This window comes from Myxine glutinosa, chromosome 1 (assembly GCF_964187855.1).
Source record: "Myxine glutinosa chromosome 1, kmMyxGlut1.1, whole genome shotgun sequence".
Classification (NCBI taxonomy): domain Eukaryota; kingdom Metazoa; phylum Chordata; class Myxini; order Myxiniformes; family Myxinidae; genus Myxine; species Myxine glutinosa.
In genome coordinates, this window is record NC_136261.1 from 25,296,642 (window position 1) to 25,317,955 (window position 21,314).

At 45.7% G+C, this 21,314-nt stretch overlaps 1 protein-coding gene across 1 annotated transcript in view; it reads left to right on the plus strand.

Annotated features, from left to right (window-relative positions):
- Positions 1-20,373: 20,373 nt before the first annotated feature.
- LOC137421907 (tyrosine-protein kinase SYK) overlaps positions 20,374-21,314 on the plus strand; it is a 95,152-nt gene continuing 94,211 nt past the window's right edge. The window contains exon 1 of the mRNA XM_068108462.2: positions 20,374-20,957. Coding sequence (XP_067964563.1) covers positions 20,752-20,957 — 206 coding nt within the window. The 5' untranslated portion in view covers positions 20,374-20,751. The remainder of the gene's footprint in view (positions 20,958-21,314) is intronic.

Genomic DNA, 21,314 nt, shown 5'->3' on the forward strand with positions numbered 1-21,314 from the left:
AGCTTTTATTCTTATTCTTATTCGTATTCTTAAATGATGCTTTTCACCTCTAATTCCGAGATATATCAAAATAAATTCTCTGACAGTTAGGGCCTACTTTCTTTTTCATTTATTGTTTTGGGGAGAGGGGATGTTAAACAAAACGTATTATTCCAACTAGACCCACGGCGGGAGTATGCGCTCTACTGAGTGGCGTTCTCGATTCACATATTTTGTGCATGCCCCACACACACACACACACACACACACACACACACACACACACACACACACACACACAAACACACACAGACACACACACGCACCACACACTCACACACACACTGGCAGAAGGCTCTCTTATCGTATATACAGTACATTCAGAAAGTATTCAGACCCCTTCACTTTTTTCACATTTTGTTATGTTGCAGCCTTATGCTGAAATCGTTTAAATTCATTTTGTCCCTTATCAATCTACACTCAATACCCCATAATGACAGAGAGAAAACAGGATTTTAGAAAGTTTTGCAAATTTATTAAAAAGCAAAAACTTAAATATCACATTGACGTAAGTATTCAGACCCTTTGCTATAACACTTGGAATTTAGGTCAGGTGCCTCCCATTTCTCTTGATCATCTTTGAGATGTTTCTGCACCTTGATTGGAGTCCACCTGTGGTAAATTCAATTGATTGGATATGATTTGGAAAGGCACACACCTGTCTATATAAGGTCTCACAGCTGACAATGCATATCAGAGAAAAAACCAAGCCATAAGGTCGAAGGAACTGCCTGCGTAGCTCAGAAACAGGATTGTGTCAAGGCACAGATCTAGGGAAGCCTACAAAAAAAATTCTGCTGCATTGAAGGTTCCCAAGAGCACAGTGGCCTCCATAATTATTAAATGGAAGAAGTTTGGAACAACCAGGACTCTTCCTCGAGCTGGCCGCCCGGCAAAACTGAGCAATCGGGGGAGAAGGGCCTTGGTAAGAGAGGTTACCAAGAACCCGATGGTCACTCTGGCTGAGCTCCAGAGATCCTGTGTGGAGATGGGAGAAACTTCCAGAAGGACAACCATCACTGCAACACTCCACCGATCTGGGCTTTATGGCAGAGTGGCCAGACGGAAGCCTCTCCTCAGTGAAAGACACATGAAAGCCCGCTTGGAGTTTGCAAAAAAAGCACCTGAAGGACTCTCAGACGGTGAGAAACAAAATTCTGTGATCTGATGAAATCAAGATTGAACTCTTTGACCTCAATTCTAAGCGTCATGTCTGGAGGAAACCAGGCACCGCTCATCACCTGCCCAATACCATCCCAACGGTGAGCATGGTGGTGGCAGCATCATGCTGTGGGGGTGTTGTTCAGCAGCAGGGACTGGGGGACTGGTTAGGGTTGAGGGAACAATGAACGGAGCAAAGTACAGAGATATCCTTAATGAAAACCTGAAACAGAGCGCTCAGGACCTCAGACTGGGCCGAAGGTTCACCTTCCAACAGGACAATGACCCAAAGCACACAGCCAAGACAACGCAGGAGTGGCTTCGGGACAACTCTGTGAAGGTCCGTGAGTGGCCCAGCCAGAGCCCTGACTTGAACCCAATCGAATATCTCTGGAGAGACCTGAAAATGGCTGTCCACCGACGGTCCCCATCCAACCTGATAGAGCTTGAGAGGATCTGCAGAGAAGAATGGCAGAAAATCCCCAAATCCAGGTGTGCAAAGCTTGTCGCGTCATACCCAAGAAGACTCGAGGCTGTAATCACTGCCAAAGGTGCTTCAACTAGTATTGAGTTAAGGGTCTGAATACTTATGTCAATGTGATATTTCAGTTTTTTCTTTTTAATAAATTTGCAAAACTTTCTAAAATCCTGTTTTCTCTTTGTCATTATGGGGTATTGAGTGTAGATTGATGAGGGAAAAAATGAATTTAAACGATTTCAGCATAAGGCTGCAACATAACAAAATGTGAAAAGGTGAAGGGGTCTGAATACTTTCTGAATGCACTGTATTTCACATGCCATAACACTATGATATTTGTCAGGTTGTTAGACAATTAATGTTTCACAGTTTTTTCTGATTTGCAAGAATCGAAGTTTGGCAATAACCCAATAGTGCTCTCTGATAAATATATACTATAAGAGCAGTTTGTCTGTCTGTGTCTGTGTCTGTGTCGACATTTTTCTCAGAGATGGCTGAACAGATCTTCGTCAAACTTTCAGAGGTTCATCAATGAGAATTTGGGAGTGTCTTAGCCCCCCCCCCCCCCAATTTTTTTAAAGTTCGATCTTTCTGGGGGGAATTTCGTTTAAAATCGCTTTATCATGCCTAAACCTTTATACTGTCCTGTCAGCCCTGTGGTTAACACCGCTGGGTGACGATTAACGGAAACGGTCCTTAATTCCCGAGGCGGATAGCTGAAACTGGCAGTTGGTCCGTCGTGCACGGATGAAGGAACGAGACGCTTACCTGGACGAAGGACACGAATTGATTACCGAAACCCATACCATGCAAACAAGACACAACAAATAAAATATGCCACAATAATGATTTCATGAAAGTCAAGCATGGCAAAATAAAGGTTGAGGTAAAATAAATGCTAATGTGAGACGTCTCCACTCAGACACAAACACACAACAGGGGAATGATGAAATAAATAAAAGGATTTGTTGGGTCGGCCGGTACTCATCTCTCGTCCAAAATGCGCATTGGAGCTTGATCGTCGTGGCAGTCCATGCAGCCACCCGTGCAGGAAACGCTCCAACAATGGCGGTGAAACTGCGCGTCAAACGACCAGGCGCGAAGCAAGCAGCCAAGACGGCCGCCTTTCATTCTCCACTGTCACGTGCCATGCGTAGACAACTCTTGTATGGTGCTGTTCTCTATTGCGTTCTCATCTTGTGTAATACTGCGCATTGTTATTTGCATATTCTGTATCTATTATCTTATTCTAATATCTACCATCGCTTTCTTTGTCTTGCAGATTGATTGTTCATCGTTGTTGCTAATAAACCTGCATTCAATTGATACATTCTTGTTTATGAACAATCAATCGCCAGAATGCCCCATCGCCATCTTGAATGTGCTATCGAATATAATACTGGCCACTGTCATCCCGACCAAAATCGGCCAGGCTCCAGGCCATGGCCGACACTGGCTGTCAAAGCTGCCTCACAGGACTTAATATTTTCCACAAACTCGGGCTGCGTAATGAAGACCTGTTACCTGTCAACCTGAAGATGAATTCTGTTAACAGTGGAAGGGTCCGGATTATCGGCGCCATGCTCCTACACCTGTCTGGTCGCACAGCCAATGGCGACATTATTGAAACCCGACAAATCTGCTACATCTCACCTGACACACGGAACATGTATCTCAGTCGTGAAGCATGCGTCGATCTAGGCCTCGTGTCTAGTAGCTTCCCAACCATTGGCGAATCCAACACAGTTGGTGCTGCAGTGGCAGCAGTTATCGATGCAAATTGTAACTGCCCGGTAAGATCGCTTCCCCCTACACTGCCTACATCTATCCCATTTCCGGCCACTGACGAGAACCGAGAGAGGCTGGAGAAATGGCTACTGGAGTACTACAAAAGCAGCACATTCAATGTCTGCGAACACCAGCCACTACCCCACATGGAAGGTCCGCCTCTCACACTGATGGTTGACCCCGAGGCAACACCAAAAGCGGTGCACACCCCAGTGCCTGTCCCCTTACACTGGCAGGCAGAAGTCAAGGCTGGTATCGATCGCGACATCAGGTTAGGGGTTCTGGAACCGGTGCCAATTGGTGAACCAGTGACATGGTGCAGCAGAATGGTCGTCTGTCCAAAGAAGGATGGGACCCCACGGAGGACAGTTGATCTGCAACCACTGAATGCGCACTGCACACGTGAGACCCACCACACCCAGTCACCCTTCCATCAAGCAATGGCGGTGCCACATAACACCAAAAAGACGGTAACAGACGCCTGGAATGGCTATCACAGCGTTCCAATCAGAGAATGTGACCGCCATCTGACAACGTTCATCACACCATGGGGCCGATACCGTTACTGCACCACTCCCCAAGGTTACATCGCTTCAGGTGATGGATACTCCAGACGATTTGACGAAATCGTATCGGACTTCAAAAACAAGTCCAAATGTATTGATGATACCATCATGTGGAGCGACACATTGGAAGAGAGCTTTTTTCAGACATGCAACTGGCTCGACCTGTGTGGCCGTAATGGGATTACGCAAAATCCGACGAAATTCCATTTTGGTCAGGACACGGTCGAATTCGCTGGATTCGAGATCACCATGGACAGTGTACGACCATGCCAAAGGTATCTCCAAGCGATACAGGACTTCCCCACACCAAAAACAATTACTGACATTCGCTCCTGGTTTGGGCTAGTCAATCAGGTAACATACTGCTTCAGCATGACCGAGAGGATGCGACCTTTTCGGGACCTCCTAAAACCATGCACCCCCTTCTACTGGGATGCAACACTACAATCCCTATTCGAAGAATCAAAACGACTCATCATATCTGAAGTCGCAAATGGGGTCCGGATCTTTGACAAGGAACGGACAACATGTCTCGCAACTGACTGGTCGAAGGATGGGATTGGCTTCTGGCTCCTCCAAAAACACTGCAGATGCCCTGGTGAAACCCCACAGTGCTGCCCCGATGGCTGGAAAATCACCCTTGCTGGAGGCCGCTTCACCCATGCAGCGGAGTCGCGCTATGCTCCGATAGAGGGTGAAGCTCTAGCAGTGGCGGACAGCCTGGAAAAAGTAAAGTATTTTGTGTTGGGATGCAAGAACCTGATTATTGCCGTCGATCACAAGCCCTTAATCAAGCTTCTTGGTGACAGACGATTAGAGGACATCCATAACATGCGGCTTGCCAACTTGAAAGAAAGGACCCTAGCATATCGTTTCCGAATTATCCACATCCCGGGAAAACGACACTGCGTACCAGATGCGATTTCACGACATCCGTCGGGTGCCAGACCATCGGAACGACTGCCACTGGTGGATGACATTTCCTCCATTATGGATGTGGCCACATCGACTACACTAAGACAGCACACCTTGACTGGGCTGTGGACCACAGATGACGACTCTGGCATGGAAATGGCTATTTCTATGGCAGCCATCAAGACACTCGATTCTGTGCGGTCCGTCACTTGGGACGATGTTCGGGACGAAACAGCAAGTGACACTCAGATGCTGCAGTTACTCAATTCTATTGAGCAGGGTCTACCTGCCAGTCGGGACGATTTCCCTGTGTCCATTTTGGAATACTTTCCCTTCCGTGAACACCTCTACACTATTGATGGCATAGTGGTCTACAAGGGGAGGATTATCATCCCACCGAAGCTACGGAAGCTTGTCCTTGAGAATCTTCATGCTGCTCACCAAGGAGTCACGGCTATGACCACCCGGGCCAGCAGCTCGATCTTTTGGCCTGGAATCACTCCCCAGATTCATGAGATGCGCAATCGCTGCTCACACTGCAATCGGATGGCCCCATCGCACCCAAGTGCTCCACCTACAGCCTCAGCTGAACCTGCCTACCCTTTCCAGTACGTTTGTTCAGATTACTTTCATCACAAGGGTCGGAGTTATTTGGTCACCGTTGATCGTTACTCTAATTGGCCAATCATTCAGCTAACTACTGGCGGGGCACAAGGCCTAGTGAAATGTCTGCGGTCGAACTTCGCCACTTATGGTATCCCCGACGAATTGGCATCTGACTGTGGGCCAGAATTCACGGCACATGACACCCAAGACTTCTTGCGTCGGTGGGGCGTTAACCATCGGTTGTCATCCACTGCCTTCCCACACAGCAACTGTCGTGCCGAGATCGCAGTCAAAACATCGAAAAGAATGATCACCGATAACACTGGTTCCAATGGTGAACTAGACACTGATCGGTTCCAACGTGCAATACTCCAGTACCGGAATGCACCGGATCAGGACACTAGGTTGTCTCCAGCCATGATCATCTTCAAGAGGCCAGTCAAGGACTTCATACCCATCATCCCAGGCAGATACTTGCCATCGGACACCTGGCGGGAAACACGCAACAATCGTGAGGAAGCTTTGCGCATTCGGCATGCCAGGGAGATCGAAAGACTCTCTGAACACACAACAAAACTACCTCCACTGGCCGTCGGGGACCATGTCCGGATCCAGAACCAGACCGGCCTGGAACCACGAAAATGGGACCGGACCGGAACCGTGATTGAGGTAAAACAATTCGATCAATACGTTGTCAAGGTGGATGGCTCCGGAAGAATCACTCTCCGGAATCGTAAGTTCCTGCGACGTTTTACGCCTTTCAGCATGACAACTCCCACTACGACTGGCAAAAGTGGCATGCTGCCAACCGTTATGCCAAGTGTTATGCCAATCGTACCGAAATACTTAATGTCTGGTACCCAACCCATCGCCGCTCCAAGAGTCTGTCTCAATCCTGTTACCATTCCCCAGAAGGGTGAACCCCAACATGTCATTGCGCCGGGCTTACCATCACAGACACTCCGCTCCACCACCGCGATGACACCACCCGCGAGAGTCGCTAACCAACCACATGTGCAGACCACCGCCACACCTCCACGGTCACTGCCTATTTCTGCCCCCTTGACGGTTCGGGTGATGATGGACCAGCTGGAGGGGACTCCGGCGTCGGACAGGGCGATAGTGAACCACCCACCGGAGACTCCCACAATGGACCAGGAAATTACGAACTGCCCTCAGAGGACTCCGACGATTGATCGGGTGGTGACGGGCCGCCCGAAGCGAATTATCAAACCACCAGCCCGATTCAATTCAGAAGAATATCAATTATAAACTCATGTGATCCTTTTTCTCGGTCTCCAGTTTCGTTCTATTCTGTGTCACAATTGAACGTTTTTGGGAAAGGGAGATAGACAACTCTTGTATGGTGCTGTTCTCTATTGCGTTCTCATCTTGTGTAATACTGCGCATTGTTATTTGCATATTCTGTATCTATTATCTTATTCTAATATCTACCATCGCTTTCTTTGTCTTGCAGATTGATTGTTCATCGTTGTTGCTAATAAACCTGCATTCAATTGATACATTCTTGTTTAATGCGGACCCCAGCTCCTTGATGAGCCCACAGCCCAACAACACCCCCTACTTCAACATGGCAAAGGCTCCGCAAAGCTCTGAAATGTTCTCTTCTCAGGCGCACACGAGACAAAGCGACCGCCCGAGCCGAAAGCCAGACCGAGAGAGAGAGTCTGAGCGATTCTTCTTCTCTCCCTCACAATGCTGCCCACACAGCCAAGAGCTCCTCACTCTTCAAAAGTGCACACCAAAACTCATACGAGCAAAATCGCACCAGCACGAACAAAGAAAAATGGCGCAGCTTTCTTGTTTGTGCCAAGAGCCCAAGAGAGAGCTCACAAGACTCTTCTTCTTCTTCCTTTTCGTATATTCTTGCTCTCATGTCACACTGGCCAATCGCCAATCTCTACCGAATCACGAATTGCCCCATGGTCGTGCTCAACCAATGACGAACTTCGGGGCGTGGCCTGCTGGCTTTGCTTGGCGTAAGCGTCAATAAGGCGTGGCTACTCGCCGATCAGCATTGTACGGTACTGTCAATGGTTATGGTGATTTAATGGACGTTTGTTGTTATTGTTGTTGTTTGTAAAAACGTAGGAAAAGGTCACGGGCAATCACATACTGGGAGAAACTAGCCTTCGACCCTACCTAGTTAGCATAGCTCTACCTCCCATATGAAGACACAACAACAATCTTAAGCTCACAGTTTTTCCTACATAAATACATCGAGATGTCTTCTACTCATACACGGTCCATGCTATTACTATACAATCCTATCTCCATTATGGTATTTCATCCCCTACCCCCACAAACGTAACAATACTTTATAGCTATGTGAAAGATCATATTAAATGATCCCTGACCGCATTTCTTCGTGGGTGTCGGGGAGTGTTTTAGGCACCCACAAAAAATAGATTTCTTGAAAATGCCAATGTGATTAAAACAGCACGGGGCAATGCCAGGGACTCCTGATATCCATACTACAAGAGAGGAGTTTGTCTATGTGTGTCTGTCTGTTTGTGCGTGTCACCATTTTTCTCAGAGATGGCTGAACAGATCTTCATCAAACTTTCAGAGGTTCACGTTTGAGTGCCAAGGAGTGTTTTAAGCAACAACAAAAGATTTTACATTTCAAAAAAAAGAAAGTTGTATTTTAAAAGAAATCGCTCTACAGTGCATAGGCCTTTGTAGTTATGTGAAAGGTAATATTAAGTGATCCCCAACGCCATTGCTTAGTGGGTGTAAGGAGGTGTGTTAGGGCCCCACAAAAAAATAGACTAGACAATTCCGGGTACCTCTGCTGGTATTGTATAAAGATGAAGATATTCCTGGAAAAGTATTGTAATGGAGGATATAACTGCAATACATATGTTTCTAAGCAGTGGGGAACAGTATATATGGGATCCATGATTTAAATGTATCCGTGTGAAGAAAGGAGGCTTGGTTTAGTATGCTTGGTAAATGAGTGCATTCTTCTTCTTCTTTCAAATGCAGGACAAGGATCTGGGGTAGCATCATTGGCTGAAATTTGTAATTGGTCTTGATGCCGGCAATAGCTCGCCTGCTTTTCATGAAGAACACCATGGGATCTTTAACGTCCATACACTAATGCTGGCTGAAGGGAGCCATCAACAATAACGCTACAGGTGAGATACACATTTTATCTTCCGTCACAGGAACATCATACATAATGATGTATTTATGGCCCTGAATGTAAAACATCAGGATAAACGTTTTAACTGTGCAGAGATTTGAATTCGCCAGACAGCTCAGAAGTGATCGCATAACTTTAGGCCATCTATATCCTGCTAGCCCTTGAGTTGGTGATGAGTTGCCATCTTGAACAAATGAAGAAAAGCAGAAACTGATGTCCAGCTCTGGGGGCCATTTGAAAATTTGCTTGGTGCCAGAAAGTCAGGACATTTTTCAAGTGGTTCATCAGTTTCTTATCTTCTCCAGATAAGCAGATACTGATGCAGCTGCGTTGTGGTGAGGAACTTAGAAATGAGGAACTGTCTGACAGACATTAGAAAAGGGGGACAAAGAGATTGAAGTGATCAGAAATTCTGGATATCGTTATAGGGTAATGAGGAATGGTTGGCTGAATTAATTTGTATGACCTGGTAGGGTTTGGGTTTTGTATAATAACAGAGAGCTGGATGTGCAGATGGAGGAGGCCATATGTGAGGCAGTGGAAGGACTGCGCAATTTGTAAGATGTAAATGAAAAACAAATCCTGCGCATCAAAATAGATATTGCTGTGGACAGACACCAATTACCTCGGAGCATTGGATTCCATATACATGTATTATATCCTGAGTGATACCTATCCCTTCTAACCACCTGTAGCTTTCTTTACTCATACTGCCATACGAACCTACCTGGCCTTCTGTCCTTGTTCACATTATCTCTGCAACATTGTTGGTCCACTGACCTCACAATCTTTGCCACTCAGTGAAACTGAACTTCCATATTTGTATTTTTTTTTTTAACTTGTGAAGCCATGTCCAAACTTCCTGTTGATATTTTGTCTTTAAAAAAAGTAATAATGTTTTGCTAGTTTTCTTTAGCGTTGTTATATTGGTGCAAGATCGTTTGTCGTAGAAATATAGACCTTTTGGAGATGCGGTTGTTGGGGTCGATAAGGGGGTGTCATACAGATGTCATACAAAAGGTGTCATACAGCTACCTTTTGTAGCTGACAACCTTCATGATTTCAAAACATAGTTTGATAAACTTTGCAGGAAGAGGCGTTACCCCTTGGCCATCGTTGCAAATATTTTGCAGTGAGCTGGTCCTTTCAACCATCGTGGAACGATGGACTCGGATTGGGTATTCCAATTGATAACAGCAAAGTGTACTTGTCGTCCATATACTAGGTTAAGGATGCGTCATTAATAGCACAGAATTTATTTGGTACAAACGACGGGAAAATTACCTGTGAGCAACATACTGAAAGTCCCCGAAAATCCAATGAGTGCATCATAGAATAAGAATGACTGCATTGTGGTCACAATGTGCGACAAAATCCGGTAATGGGATGATTGGGAAACGTGCATTTTTTTTTTTTGTATACTGAATCGAGGCTCGTGAAAGAGCTAACATTTATTTCACAAATAAATCAACCAGACAAACAAAATATATAAAAAGAGGGAGCGGAAGACAAGATGGGGAGAGAAGGGGAAGCACACAAACACAACATTTGAGAGCAGGGAGATGTGTGGGAGGGAGAGGGCTTGGGGGGAGGAGGCGTGGGAAGGGGGAGAGGTGGGAGAAGTATAAAACACAAGGACACCAAGGACTTCCCAGACAGAAGTTGGTATTTCAAAAAAGTGGATTTGGGGTGAAATTAGCGGGGGTAGAAAAGATCAAGGTTTTGGATGGGGGAAGATAAGAGACGGTGGTGAACAGCTGTTTTAAAGACCTGGAGGGTGGAGTGGGATTGAAGAGAGTGAGGGAGTTTGTTCCAGAGGCGGGAGAAAAGAGGAATGAAGGAATGAAGGTCAGCAGAGAATCTTGATTTTGGCAGTTTAACCATAAGAGGGTTGCAGGCAGATCTTGTGCGACCTGTAGGAATATTTGCGGGACAGAGCCCAGATAGAGCTGGGGGGGGGGCAAGGCCAGAGAGGAGTCGGTAGCAGACGGAAAGACCACCAACCTGCCTGCGGTGAGTGAGTGAGAGGCCCTTGGAGTTAGCTTCATCACGGGAGATTCCAATGATTCTGAACGCTTTGGTTTCAACAGCGTGAAGACGAGCTAGGTGTGAGGCAGGAGCACCAGCCCAGAGGGCAGAGCACGATTCCATTGAGCTCCAGATGAAAGTCTTGTATTGGGTGAGGAGCTCAGGTGTGCCAAGGAAGGACTTCGCACGACGGATGATGCCCAGTCGGCGACTGGCTTTGGAGGCCAGATTTGAAATGTGGTTTTCCTAGGAAAGTTCATGGCAGATAGTGAGACCCAAAAGCTTGAGTGACAGAACTTCCTGGAGAGGATTATTCAGAAAGTGGATGGGAGGGTTGTCCAGCTGGTCTTTTCGGAGAGACATCGTATGGAGAGATCAGTCAAGTTTGAGCGAAGGCCCCGGACGTTTGAGGTCCATCCCGTTAATGAAGAGGAAGGGGGAGTATCGGATACAGAATGGGGGGGGGGGAGGGGTAGGCTAAGATGTGGAAGAGGAGGAAGAGGTAGGGAGAGCTGTTGAAGGTGTGTCAGAGATTTCAGAATAGCTTGGAGAAAGGGAAGAATGGGGCAGACAAAAGGTTCGATGGTGATTGGGTGAGGCACAGTGAGGTGTTATTTGAGGAGGGGGAAGAGCGAGGCAGAAGGTTGGGGGAGATGAAGGCGAAAGTTGGAAAGCGGAAGAAGCGGGGAGGACCCTTTGAGGAGGAGGGGTGAGAGGGGAGTCTAGGAGGGGAGGAGCGAGGGAGAGTCTCGGAGGGGAGGGTTGTGGGGGGAGTTTAGGAGGGAAGGGGCAAGGGGGGAGATTTGAAAGGGATGGGTGATGGGGAAGATTTGGAGGGAAGGGGCAAGGGGGAATATTTGAAAGAGATGGGTGATGGGGAAGATTTGGAGGGGAGGGGCAAGGGGGTAGATTTGGAGGGAGGTGTGATGGGGAAGTTTTGGAGGGGAGGGGTGATGGGGAGGTTTTGGAGGGAAGGGGCAAGGGGGAAGATTTGAAAGGGATGGGTGATGGGGAAGGTTTGGGGGGAGGGGCAAGGGGGAATATTTGAAAGAGATGGGTGATGGGGAAGATTTGGAGGGGAGGGGCAAGGGGGAAGATTTGAAAGGGATGGGTGATGGGGAAGGTTTGGGGGGAGGGGCAAGGGGGAATATTTGAAAGAGATGGGTGATGGGGAAGATTTGGAGGGGAGGGGCAAGGGGGTAGATTTGGAGGGGAGGGGTGATGGGGACGTTTTGGAGGGGAGGGGTGATGGGGAAGATTTGGAGGGGAGGGGTGAGATTGGATTTTGAAAAGTGTACGATTAATGGGAAACGAACATTTATTGCAAAATGAGTTTCTTGAGACCTTCAAGTCAAAAATACGTTTGAGGACGCTGAAGGAGGGGTGGAGTGCAGGAGAGTTTCGGGAATGTAGAAAAAAGGAACTGTAAGAGATGGAATTTTTTTTTGGAATGAATAGATTTGGTGAGCAAGTCGAAAGCAACCTTTTATAGAAGAAGAAGAAAAAGGTGTTATAATATATGACAGAATACAGTTCTTCAGGGGAAAGTTTAAACATTTTTAACAACGTGATCACGAACAACGTGATCGAAGAACGAATGAACAAATAAGAACAACGAATAAACGAATAAGAACAGAGAGGGGAATTTTTTTTTTTTTTTTTTTGAGTTGAGATTTTAAACAAGGTAGTATGGGGTGAAAGACTGGGACAAAAACAGAGAACGAAAGTAATTGCAGCGCAATCGACGAACCGCTGAGAGAAAAACAAAGCCTCAAGGTCGGACATGGTAGCCTACTAGGCCTCAGAATATGCGATCCGAATTAACCGACGATTTTGTATACAGGTATGAAATACCTGTATACAGGTATTTAAAGCACTCTTAAAAAATGAACTGAACGATTGGGAAACGCATCTTTAATGCGTTATTAAAAAATTAACTCGACTTACCTCTCATCCACGTCAACCTCTGCCACGGTTATATCAGAATGAGCTGATTCATCACATGGTCAAGGGTTGTTTAATCCCAAAGTGAGACTGTTCAAAAATTACATAATGCTATTTTTTAGAGAGGTGCGTACCATGCATGCTGACTGGTTCGATTAAACCTTACTAATAATGTTTATTCGACATTGGTTAGATTTTTTGGGGTCCCTCATCGTGAGTAACACTCGACCCACACAAAACCAATCAAAATCTGCGCAACAAACCCAGGCAGTGTATAATTTGCAGAGGCAGATTTTTTTTTTTTTGAAGACAACATCGAGGCTCGTGTAAGAGCTAACATTAATCACAAAAAGCATAAACTGACAAATAAAACATATAATAAAGGGAGCAGGAGACAAGATGGGGAGAGAGAGGGAAGCACACAAGTACAACAGTAGAGAACAGGGACATCGGGAGATCTGTGGAAGGGAGAGGGCTTGGGGGGGGGGGGAGGGTGGGATGGGAGGGTGCAGGAGGAGGCGGGTGTGGGAGAGGTATAAAACAAATGGACATTGCTCGGACTTCCAGGAAAGAAGTCGGTATTTAAAAAAAGTGGATCTGGGGTGAATTAACAGGAGTAGAAGAGATCAAGGCTTTGGATGGGGGAAGATAAGAGATGGTGGTGAACAGCTGTTTTAAAGACCTGGAGGGAGGAGTGGGATTGAAGGGAGTGTGGGAGTTTGTTCCAGAGGTGGGAGAAAAGAGGATTGAAAGAGTGAAAGTGAGCAGAGAGCCGAGATTTCAGCAGTTTAACCATCAGAGAGTTGCTGGCAGATCTTGTGCGACCTGTAGGAATATTTGGGGGACAGAGTACATAAAGAGCTGGGGGAGCAAGGCCGGAGAGGAGTCGGTAGAAGACAAAAAGACCACCAACCTGCCTGCAGTGAGTGAGTGAAAGGCCCTCAGAGTCAGTTTCATCGCGGGAGATTCAAATGATTCTGAAAGCTTTGGTTTCAACATCTTGAAGCCGAGCTACGTGTAAGGCAGGAGCATCAGCCCAGAGGGGAGAACAGTATTCCATCAAGCGGCAGTTGGAAGCCTTGTATGTGGTGAGGGGCTCAGGTGTGCCAAGGAAGGACTTCGCATGACGGAGGATGTCCAGTCAATGACTGGCTTTGGAGGCCAGCTTGGAAATGTGGTTTTCCCAGGAAGGATCATGGCAGATAGTGAGACCCAAAAGCTTGAGTGACAGAACTTCTTGGAGAGGATTATTGAGAAAGGAGATGGGAGGGTTTTCCAGATGGTCTTTTCGGAGAGACGTAGTTCGAGTGTGAGATTTGTCAGGATTTAAAGACATGTTCCACTAGTTTTACCAGTTTGTGATGTTATCCAGGTCTGCAGAGAGTGAAGAGGCTGCTGCCTGCTGATCTGAGGGATGAGGAATGGAGCAGCAGAGAATGGAGTCTTCAGCAAAGAGATAGAGAGGATTTTCGAGGGAGTCAGAGAGATCATTGATGAAGACCAGAAAAAGCACAGGGCCCAGAACACTGCCTTGGGGATCTCCAGCCTGAACAGGCAGGGGAGATGAGAGAAACCCATTCAGGGCCACACATTGACTATGACTAGAGAGGAAGTCTGCCAGCCATGCGCGGAGATTACCATGGATACCATAGGAGGAGAGTTTGGTGAGCAGATCTGGGTGTCAGACCGTATAAAAGGCACGTGATACGTCAATGGAGACAGCTCTAATTTCCTGTTTGGCATTGAGGACCTCCATCCACTGTTGAGAGAGCAGAAGCAGCATGTCCAGAGTGGAGTGACCTGGTCTGAAACCAAAATTGATGATCAGAGATCAAGCCATTGGAGAAGCGGAAAGATTTCATATCCGAAGCAATGATGGATTCCATCACTTTGCTGATATTTGGGAGACGGCTGATTGGTCTGTAGTTACTAGGATCTGTTTTTGCACATTTTTTGTGTAAAGCGGTGATGTTGGCTGATTTCCAAGCAGATGGGAGATGACCTTGAGCAAAGAGAGGGTGAAGAGAACAGAGAGAGGGAGTGAAAGAGCGGCAGAACAGATTTTTAGGACCCGTGGCTGATGCCGTCAGGTCCAGTTGCAGAATCAGAGTCGAGGGTTGACTGAAACTTTTCCACCTTGTCAGGAGAAAAGGGCACAGAGTCCAGAGCAGCTGGATACGACTGGGTATGGTGGGTACAGAGAGGGATGGGTTTGGGACACAAGATTTGGAGGCAAACACAGAGTTGAGGCATTCAGCTTTTTCACATGCGAAGTCAGCTGTGTAGCCATTTGAGGTAAGGGAGGGGATGGAGGGGGAACAAACACCAGAAACAGATTTGACCAGATGCCACCAGGATTTGGAAGAGGGAGACAGATTTGAGAGTTCGGTCTTGAGAATGGAGAGGTATTGTTTCCTGGCTCTCCTGAGGGTGGACACACACTTGTTTCGGGCTTTGTGAAAGGAAATGAGATTTCCTTCCGTTGGATGTGCTTTCCAGGAGGCGAAGGCAAGTTGTTTCTGGGCAACAGCCTCACCACAAGATTCCGTGTACCATCGATGGGAGGAAGGGTATGACAACTGAAGACGAGATGGGATAAATCTGTGCATGACAGAGAGCAATTTACTTTGGAAGAATTCCCAGGATGAGTTGATGTCAGAGGCGGTCGAGATGGGAGACCAGTCCAGATGATTTATGGCTGCTTGAAGACCGTGCCAGTTGGCCTGGGTGAAATGCCAGACTCGTCGACGCTGAGGAGGCTCTCTGAGAAAGGTCAGAGAGATGTACACTTTAACAAGCACATGATCAGAAGAACCGATTGGAGCAGAAGAAGAGCAGCAGACATTTGCAGGGAAGTCAGTCATAACCAAGTCTAGAAGAGAAGATGCTCTGTTAACTGAGATCCGTGTCGAGAAATTGACAGATTGTGTCAGTCCCAGTGAGTCGCAGAAGTTCTTTGCTGAGGAGCCATAGCTGGTGAGAGGGGGAACCCACACCCAGCCAACTGGCATGGTGACAATTTAAATCACCAAATATGAGGAAGAGAGAGTTGGGATGAGTAGATAGAAGTTGGGCCATATTATCAGACAGTGAGATGTTGATGGAGTGAGCCTCAAACCTTACCTCAAACCTTACCATGTATTACTATTACTTACCATGTTACCATTACTCAAACCAACCCTAACTTACCTTACCATGGGCTGATGAGTGATGCCGTCTGGTCCAGTTGCAGAATCAGAATCGAGGTTTGACAGAAACTTCTCCACCTGGTCAGGAGAGAAGGACACAGAGTCCAGGAGCAGATGGGTATGACTGGGTATGCTGGGTACAGAGAGAGATGGGTTTAGGAGGCAAGATTTTTAGGCAAACAGAGTTGAGGCATTCAGCTATTTCACGTGCGGAGTCAACTGTGTAGCCGTTTGAGGTAAGTGAGGGGATGGAAGGGGAACAAACACCAGAAACAGATTTGACCAGATGCCACCAGGATTTGGAGGAGGGAGACAGGTTTGAGAGTTCAGTCTTGAGAGTAGAGAGATATTGTTTCCTGGCTCTACTGAAGGTAGACACACACTGGTTCCGAGCTTTGTGAAAGAAATGGAGATTGCCTTCCGTTGGATTTGCCTATCATGAGGCAAATGCAAGTTGTTTCAGGGCAACTGCCTCACCATAAGATTCAGTGTACCATGGATGGGAGGACGGGTAAGACAACTGAAGACGAGATGCAATAAATCTGTCCATGAGAGAGAGAAAGAGAGCAGTTTAATTTGGAAGAATTCCCAGGAAGAGTTTATGTCAGAGGCAGTAGAGATGGGAGACCAGTCCAGGTAATGGATGGCTGCTTGGAGACCATGCCAGTCAGCCTGAGTGAAATGCCAGACTCATCGGCGCTGATGAGGCTCTCTGAGAATGGCCAGAGAGCTGTTCACTTTAACAAGCATATGGTCAGATGAACCGATTGGAGAAGAAGAGCAGCAGACATTTGCAGGGAAGTTAGTCATAACCAAGTCTAGAAGAGAAGATGTACCGTTGACTGAGATCTGGTTCGGGAAATTGACAGATTGTGTCAGTCCCAATGAGTCACAGAAGTCTTTTGCTGAGGTGCCATGGCTGGTGTGAGAGGTACCCACACACAGCCAGGTGTCTTAGGACCACTCAAAAACCAAGAAGGTGGCCATATTGTTTTGTCTGGGTGCCATGGTGTGTGGAGTCAAGCAACAACTGTGGGTGGAGTCCGGCAGCTGTCTGACGAATGGATGCACATTTCAAAAAATCGACTCCCAACAATAACCACAGTAACAACAACAACTATGCAGAGCTCTTGTGGACCTGCGACACATCGCAAGTAAAAATGGCACGACAAGGTTTGCCTTCTTTATTCTCTGTGCCATATGTTTTCATATTAAGGGGTAGGGTTACGTCACAGTTTCACAGATCCTCACTTATCTTCAATGTGTTGTTCGAGTTCCGGCAAGGCAAGTGCATTACTGCATGGAAATCCCAAACAGCCACATACTGGTGAACGAGGGATCCCTGCTCATCAGAATCTGCATCCACGGATACATCCAGTATTACAATTGCAATAAATGATGTTCATCAGTTTTCCTGGTCCTGAGGGCAACTCTGTAGGTATTGGCAGCAGTCTGTTGTTTTTGGTGTTCAACCCCCATGCTGTGGTGTCCATTTAATTCCCAAGCCTTTATTGCACTTGTAAGTACACCCGAAACGAATGTTGGCGAGTTGCTGCATTTATAGGCGGTAAAGTCGCCAGCTGAAAGAGGTGGTTTGTATTTTTCTTGGGATTTTCCTTTTTGAAAACATTGTACATTTCCTCATGAGAACATTTAACATTTGCTGCACCATCGAGTTCCAGTAGGAAGTCTTCTCCAGCTTGACCAATGTCCTCATGTATTGCGTTGGGGTCATTGAAGACCTTGGACACTTGCTTTAGGTGCTCATTCCCATGCAAAACCCCGGATGTTATTTTTCTTCCCTTGTCAGTATGGAGCTGACGTATCACAGCTAGTGACAACGTGAAGGAGCAGGAGGTTGTCCGTTCGGTGACCCGTTGCTTCTTGGATTGACTTAACATCAAACAGCTTCTGTGGGGCTTTGCTTGTGTCTGGATTCAACAGAAACACACAGGAGTTTTGGGGTGTCAAGGCCACACGCTTCACGAGTAGATCTGTCAGATCCCACCACGGCAACAGGATGACCTGCACCAGCAACGGTTAAAGCAGTCGAGACAATCAGGAAATGGTTAAAGCAGTAGAGACAATCAGAGTGTCTGCATCACTGATTGCCTGTCTCACTTCTGTTTTGACACTTTGTTTGGATACAGATAGCATTTCCAAGGAAATTTACCTCACGCAATGATGTCGTGAGATGACTGCTAAACTTAATGTCAGCAGATGTTCTTTTTGCTGCCCTCCTTTTCTCCACTTCTGATTTGGTTGATGGTGGCACAGAATAACCATCAAACACCACGGTCATTGTGTTTTGCCCATAGTGAGTCAACGCACATTGCACATAGCAATTACAAACTTGTGCATAGATCGCTGGATGAGGCCAGACAACAGCATGGATGAGATAACCTCCATCCAACAGGTAAGTGACATCCTGAGGTAAGTCCACTTCATAAGGGACAAGGGAGATTAGCAAGGATGCCAATGGAACCCTTATGAGACGTCTCGTGGAAACTTCGTCGAAGAGGGCTGGAGGCTGTGGTAAAAGTTAATATTTTGGGTATGTTGCCAAGTCGGAGGCCGATAGACTCTAAGACTGACAGGATACGATTGAGCATTTGCTGCAGGTCTTCCACAACCTCCTTGCCATTTATTACCCTGCGCTCGCAAAGTGAAAAGCAGGGTTAAGAGATCGGTTGTATGCGTACGTGTGGCATACATGCGTACGTGCGTGTCAGCATTTTGTAAATTCATCTTCTCGGCAACCGTTGGTCCGATTGACACAAAATTTTCAACATAGGAGTACCAAAGCCTAAAAAAAATTATTCATAATTATGATGTCATAGGTCACGTGGTACGGACGCCATCTTGGAAAAAATTTGCACCTATATATCTCCGAAACAGTTTGATGGAAAAAACTGAAACATGGCTCATTGTCAAGTGCTCCGCTTGGGGAATAAGATATGTTAATGATTATGTCATCGGTACTTTAATTATGACGTCATAATTCGACAAGTACAACGCTTGATCCGATCAGTATGAATTTTTTTTTCTCTGCAAATGTTGGTCCAATTGACACAAAATGTTCACCGCAGGAGCACCTCCTCCTGTAGAATTGTTTTAATGATAATTATGACATCATAGGTCACGTGGTACAGGTGCCGTCTTGGAAAAGGCGAAAAAAGTTGCACCTCTATATCTCCGAAACTGCTCCATGTAAAAAATTGAAACGTAGCTCATTGTCAAGTACTCGCCTTGTGGAATGAGTGTTATTCATGATGTCGTCATTGGTGACTTAATTATGATGTCATAATTTCACAAGGACAATGCTTAGTCTGATCAGTTTGAAATGTTTTGAGCGTGATCTACGCAACAATTATAATAGAGAATGTAAATTTATGATGTCATCGCTCACGTGGTCTGGCAGCCATATTGGATCAAAGAAAAAAAACCTTTATAAAACAGAAGAGTTGGTTCACACAAAGATGACTGCGTGGGGTAAGTATTGTATGAATACCATCTAGTTTTGATTTCAGTTTGTTTGTTTCTTTATGCAATGGACTTCCCTTTATTTTTGTGCTTCAGTTGCACGTCTGCAAATGTTTGCACCATCATTTATCTCTGGCTTTTGATACCCACATTCATTGTATCATCACAGTTCACCGATTCATCAGTGACCATCCCTGTAGACAAAGACATGAGCGCAATTGGTTGTCTGAATTCAAATTTAAACCGACTTAATAGGCAATTTTTGATGGGTTTTGCAAGGCATTGGGCGGCATTGGTACTCAGCAGTTCTATAAAGTTTGGTGGAAATAGAACTATTCGTTTTAGTATCACAGGCGATGAAGGTTGTGGTCAAGTTTCATCGAAATTGCGTGTGTAGTTTCGGAGAAGAAGATCCGAGTGTTCACAACTGACCTGACATGACTGACAGATACCGCACGATGCTCATACCTCACCTGAACTAGGTTCCAGGTGATCTAAAAATGGTAACACCAAATAGACCAACATTTCGTAACCGATATGCCTCAAAGCTATTTTTTATTTGTAAAAAGTATGGATTGGCAGTGATATTTCAAATGCATTGTACTTCTCCTTAAAGTCCCTAATCTGAGATTTAGTCTCGATAAAAAAAACTTCCGAACTACAATACTCTATCGTGGTGTTATGCAGGTTAGACAAAGTCAGGGAGTTATTTTAAAAGTGTTCATGAGCTCATGAAACTGTTTTTCCATGTGCTTTAACTCATGATTCAAAATAATAATCAGTCAATCTCTTTACTACCTTAAATGTTTCAATATCTATCACATGAAAAAAAACGAATAGTTTGTGACCTGAATGACGTATTATATTCCCAACATATACAATTGGATTGTGAGGTTTACAATTGTAGATTTTGAAAAGAAACACAAAAACAGAGCATCGGAAACCCTGGCTTTATCAGTAACTGCCAGTGCCGCCCTTCAAATTCCTTATCGCAAATTTTGAGTTTTCAGATTTGGCTGTTCGGGGCACAGTGACGACTCTGTCATTGCCTACGCTCTCTTTCCTTCTCGAACATCTCTTAAAATCCAGCTCAATAATTCATTTTGGTAAATGAGCGAGATAATTCAGAAAAAACATTGTTCGCTCCTGGAAGGAAATGAACGAAGAAGATATTTGTAACTGATAGGGCGGCGTTGAGAGGTTGAGTAAATAATGGCGAATAGTAGCTAGGAAGACTATTTCTGAGCTTAAAACAAGATTCCTGGTGAATTTGGGGACATCTGGGTCACCGGAAGAGAAACACCAGATCTATGAAGGTAAAGACCGCTCGGTAGGTCAAGTGGAGAAGTTCGTAAGGATCTGAATTTATTCAAGAACTCGGGCATAATGGAGAAGAATGAAGCGGAGAACATGCCTTGCTACTTTGGATATTTGAAGCGAAAAGAAGCCAAAAGGTTCCTGAGACTTGCTGGTGCCACTGATGGACTTTACCTTCTAAGAAGCTCTGCGACTCAGTTGGGAACTTACGTTATCTCCATCACCCACCACCGCAAGATACATAATTACGAGATAAACTACCAGAAAGACCAAGGGTAAGTCAGGTAAAAGCAAATGGCAAGGACAGTTTCAAGGTAAACTTATGTTATTGTAAATGGTTTAAGAAAGGTAGCACTGTGGTATTATAGCTTTTTCTAAGCTATTATTGTACTGGAGTTGATCTCTGTTGTGATTCCGAATTACTTCACACGAAACTATATTCATCCTTGTTGCATAATGTCTTTTTTTTTCTTTCCTTTTCCTTGCTTTTCCAATTTTCAAATTAACGTGTCTGTTACAGACATTTTTGTCTGTTCTTCATGACTTCTCTCCCTTTCGTCATTTTTTGTGGACTTGCATGCACGTCTGGGCAAATACAGCACTGCGCAAAAGTCCTAGGCCACCTTTTTATT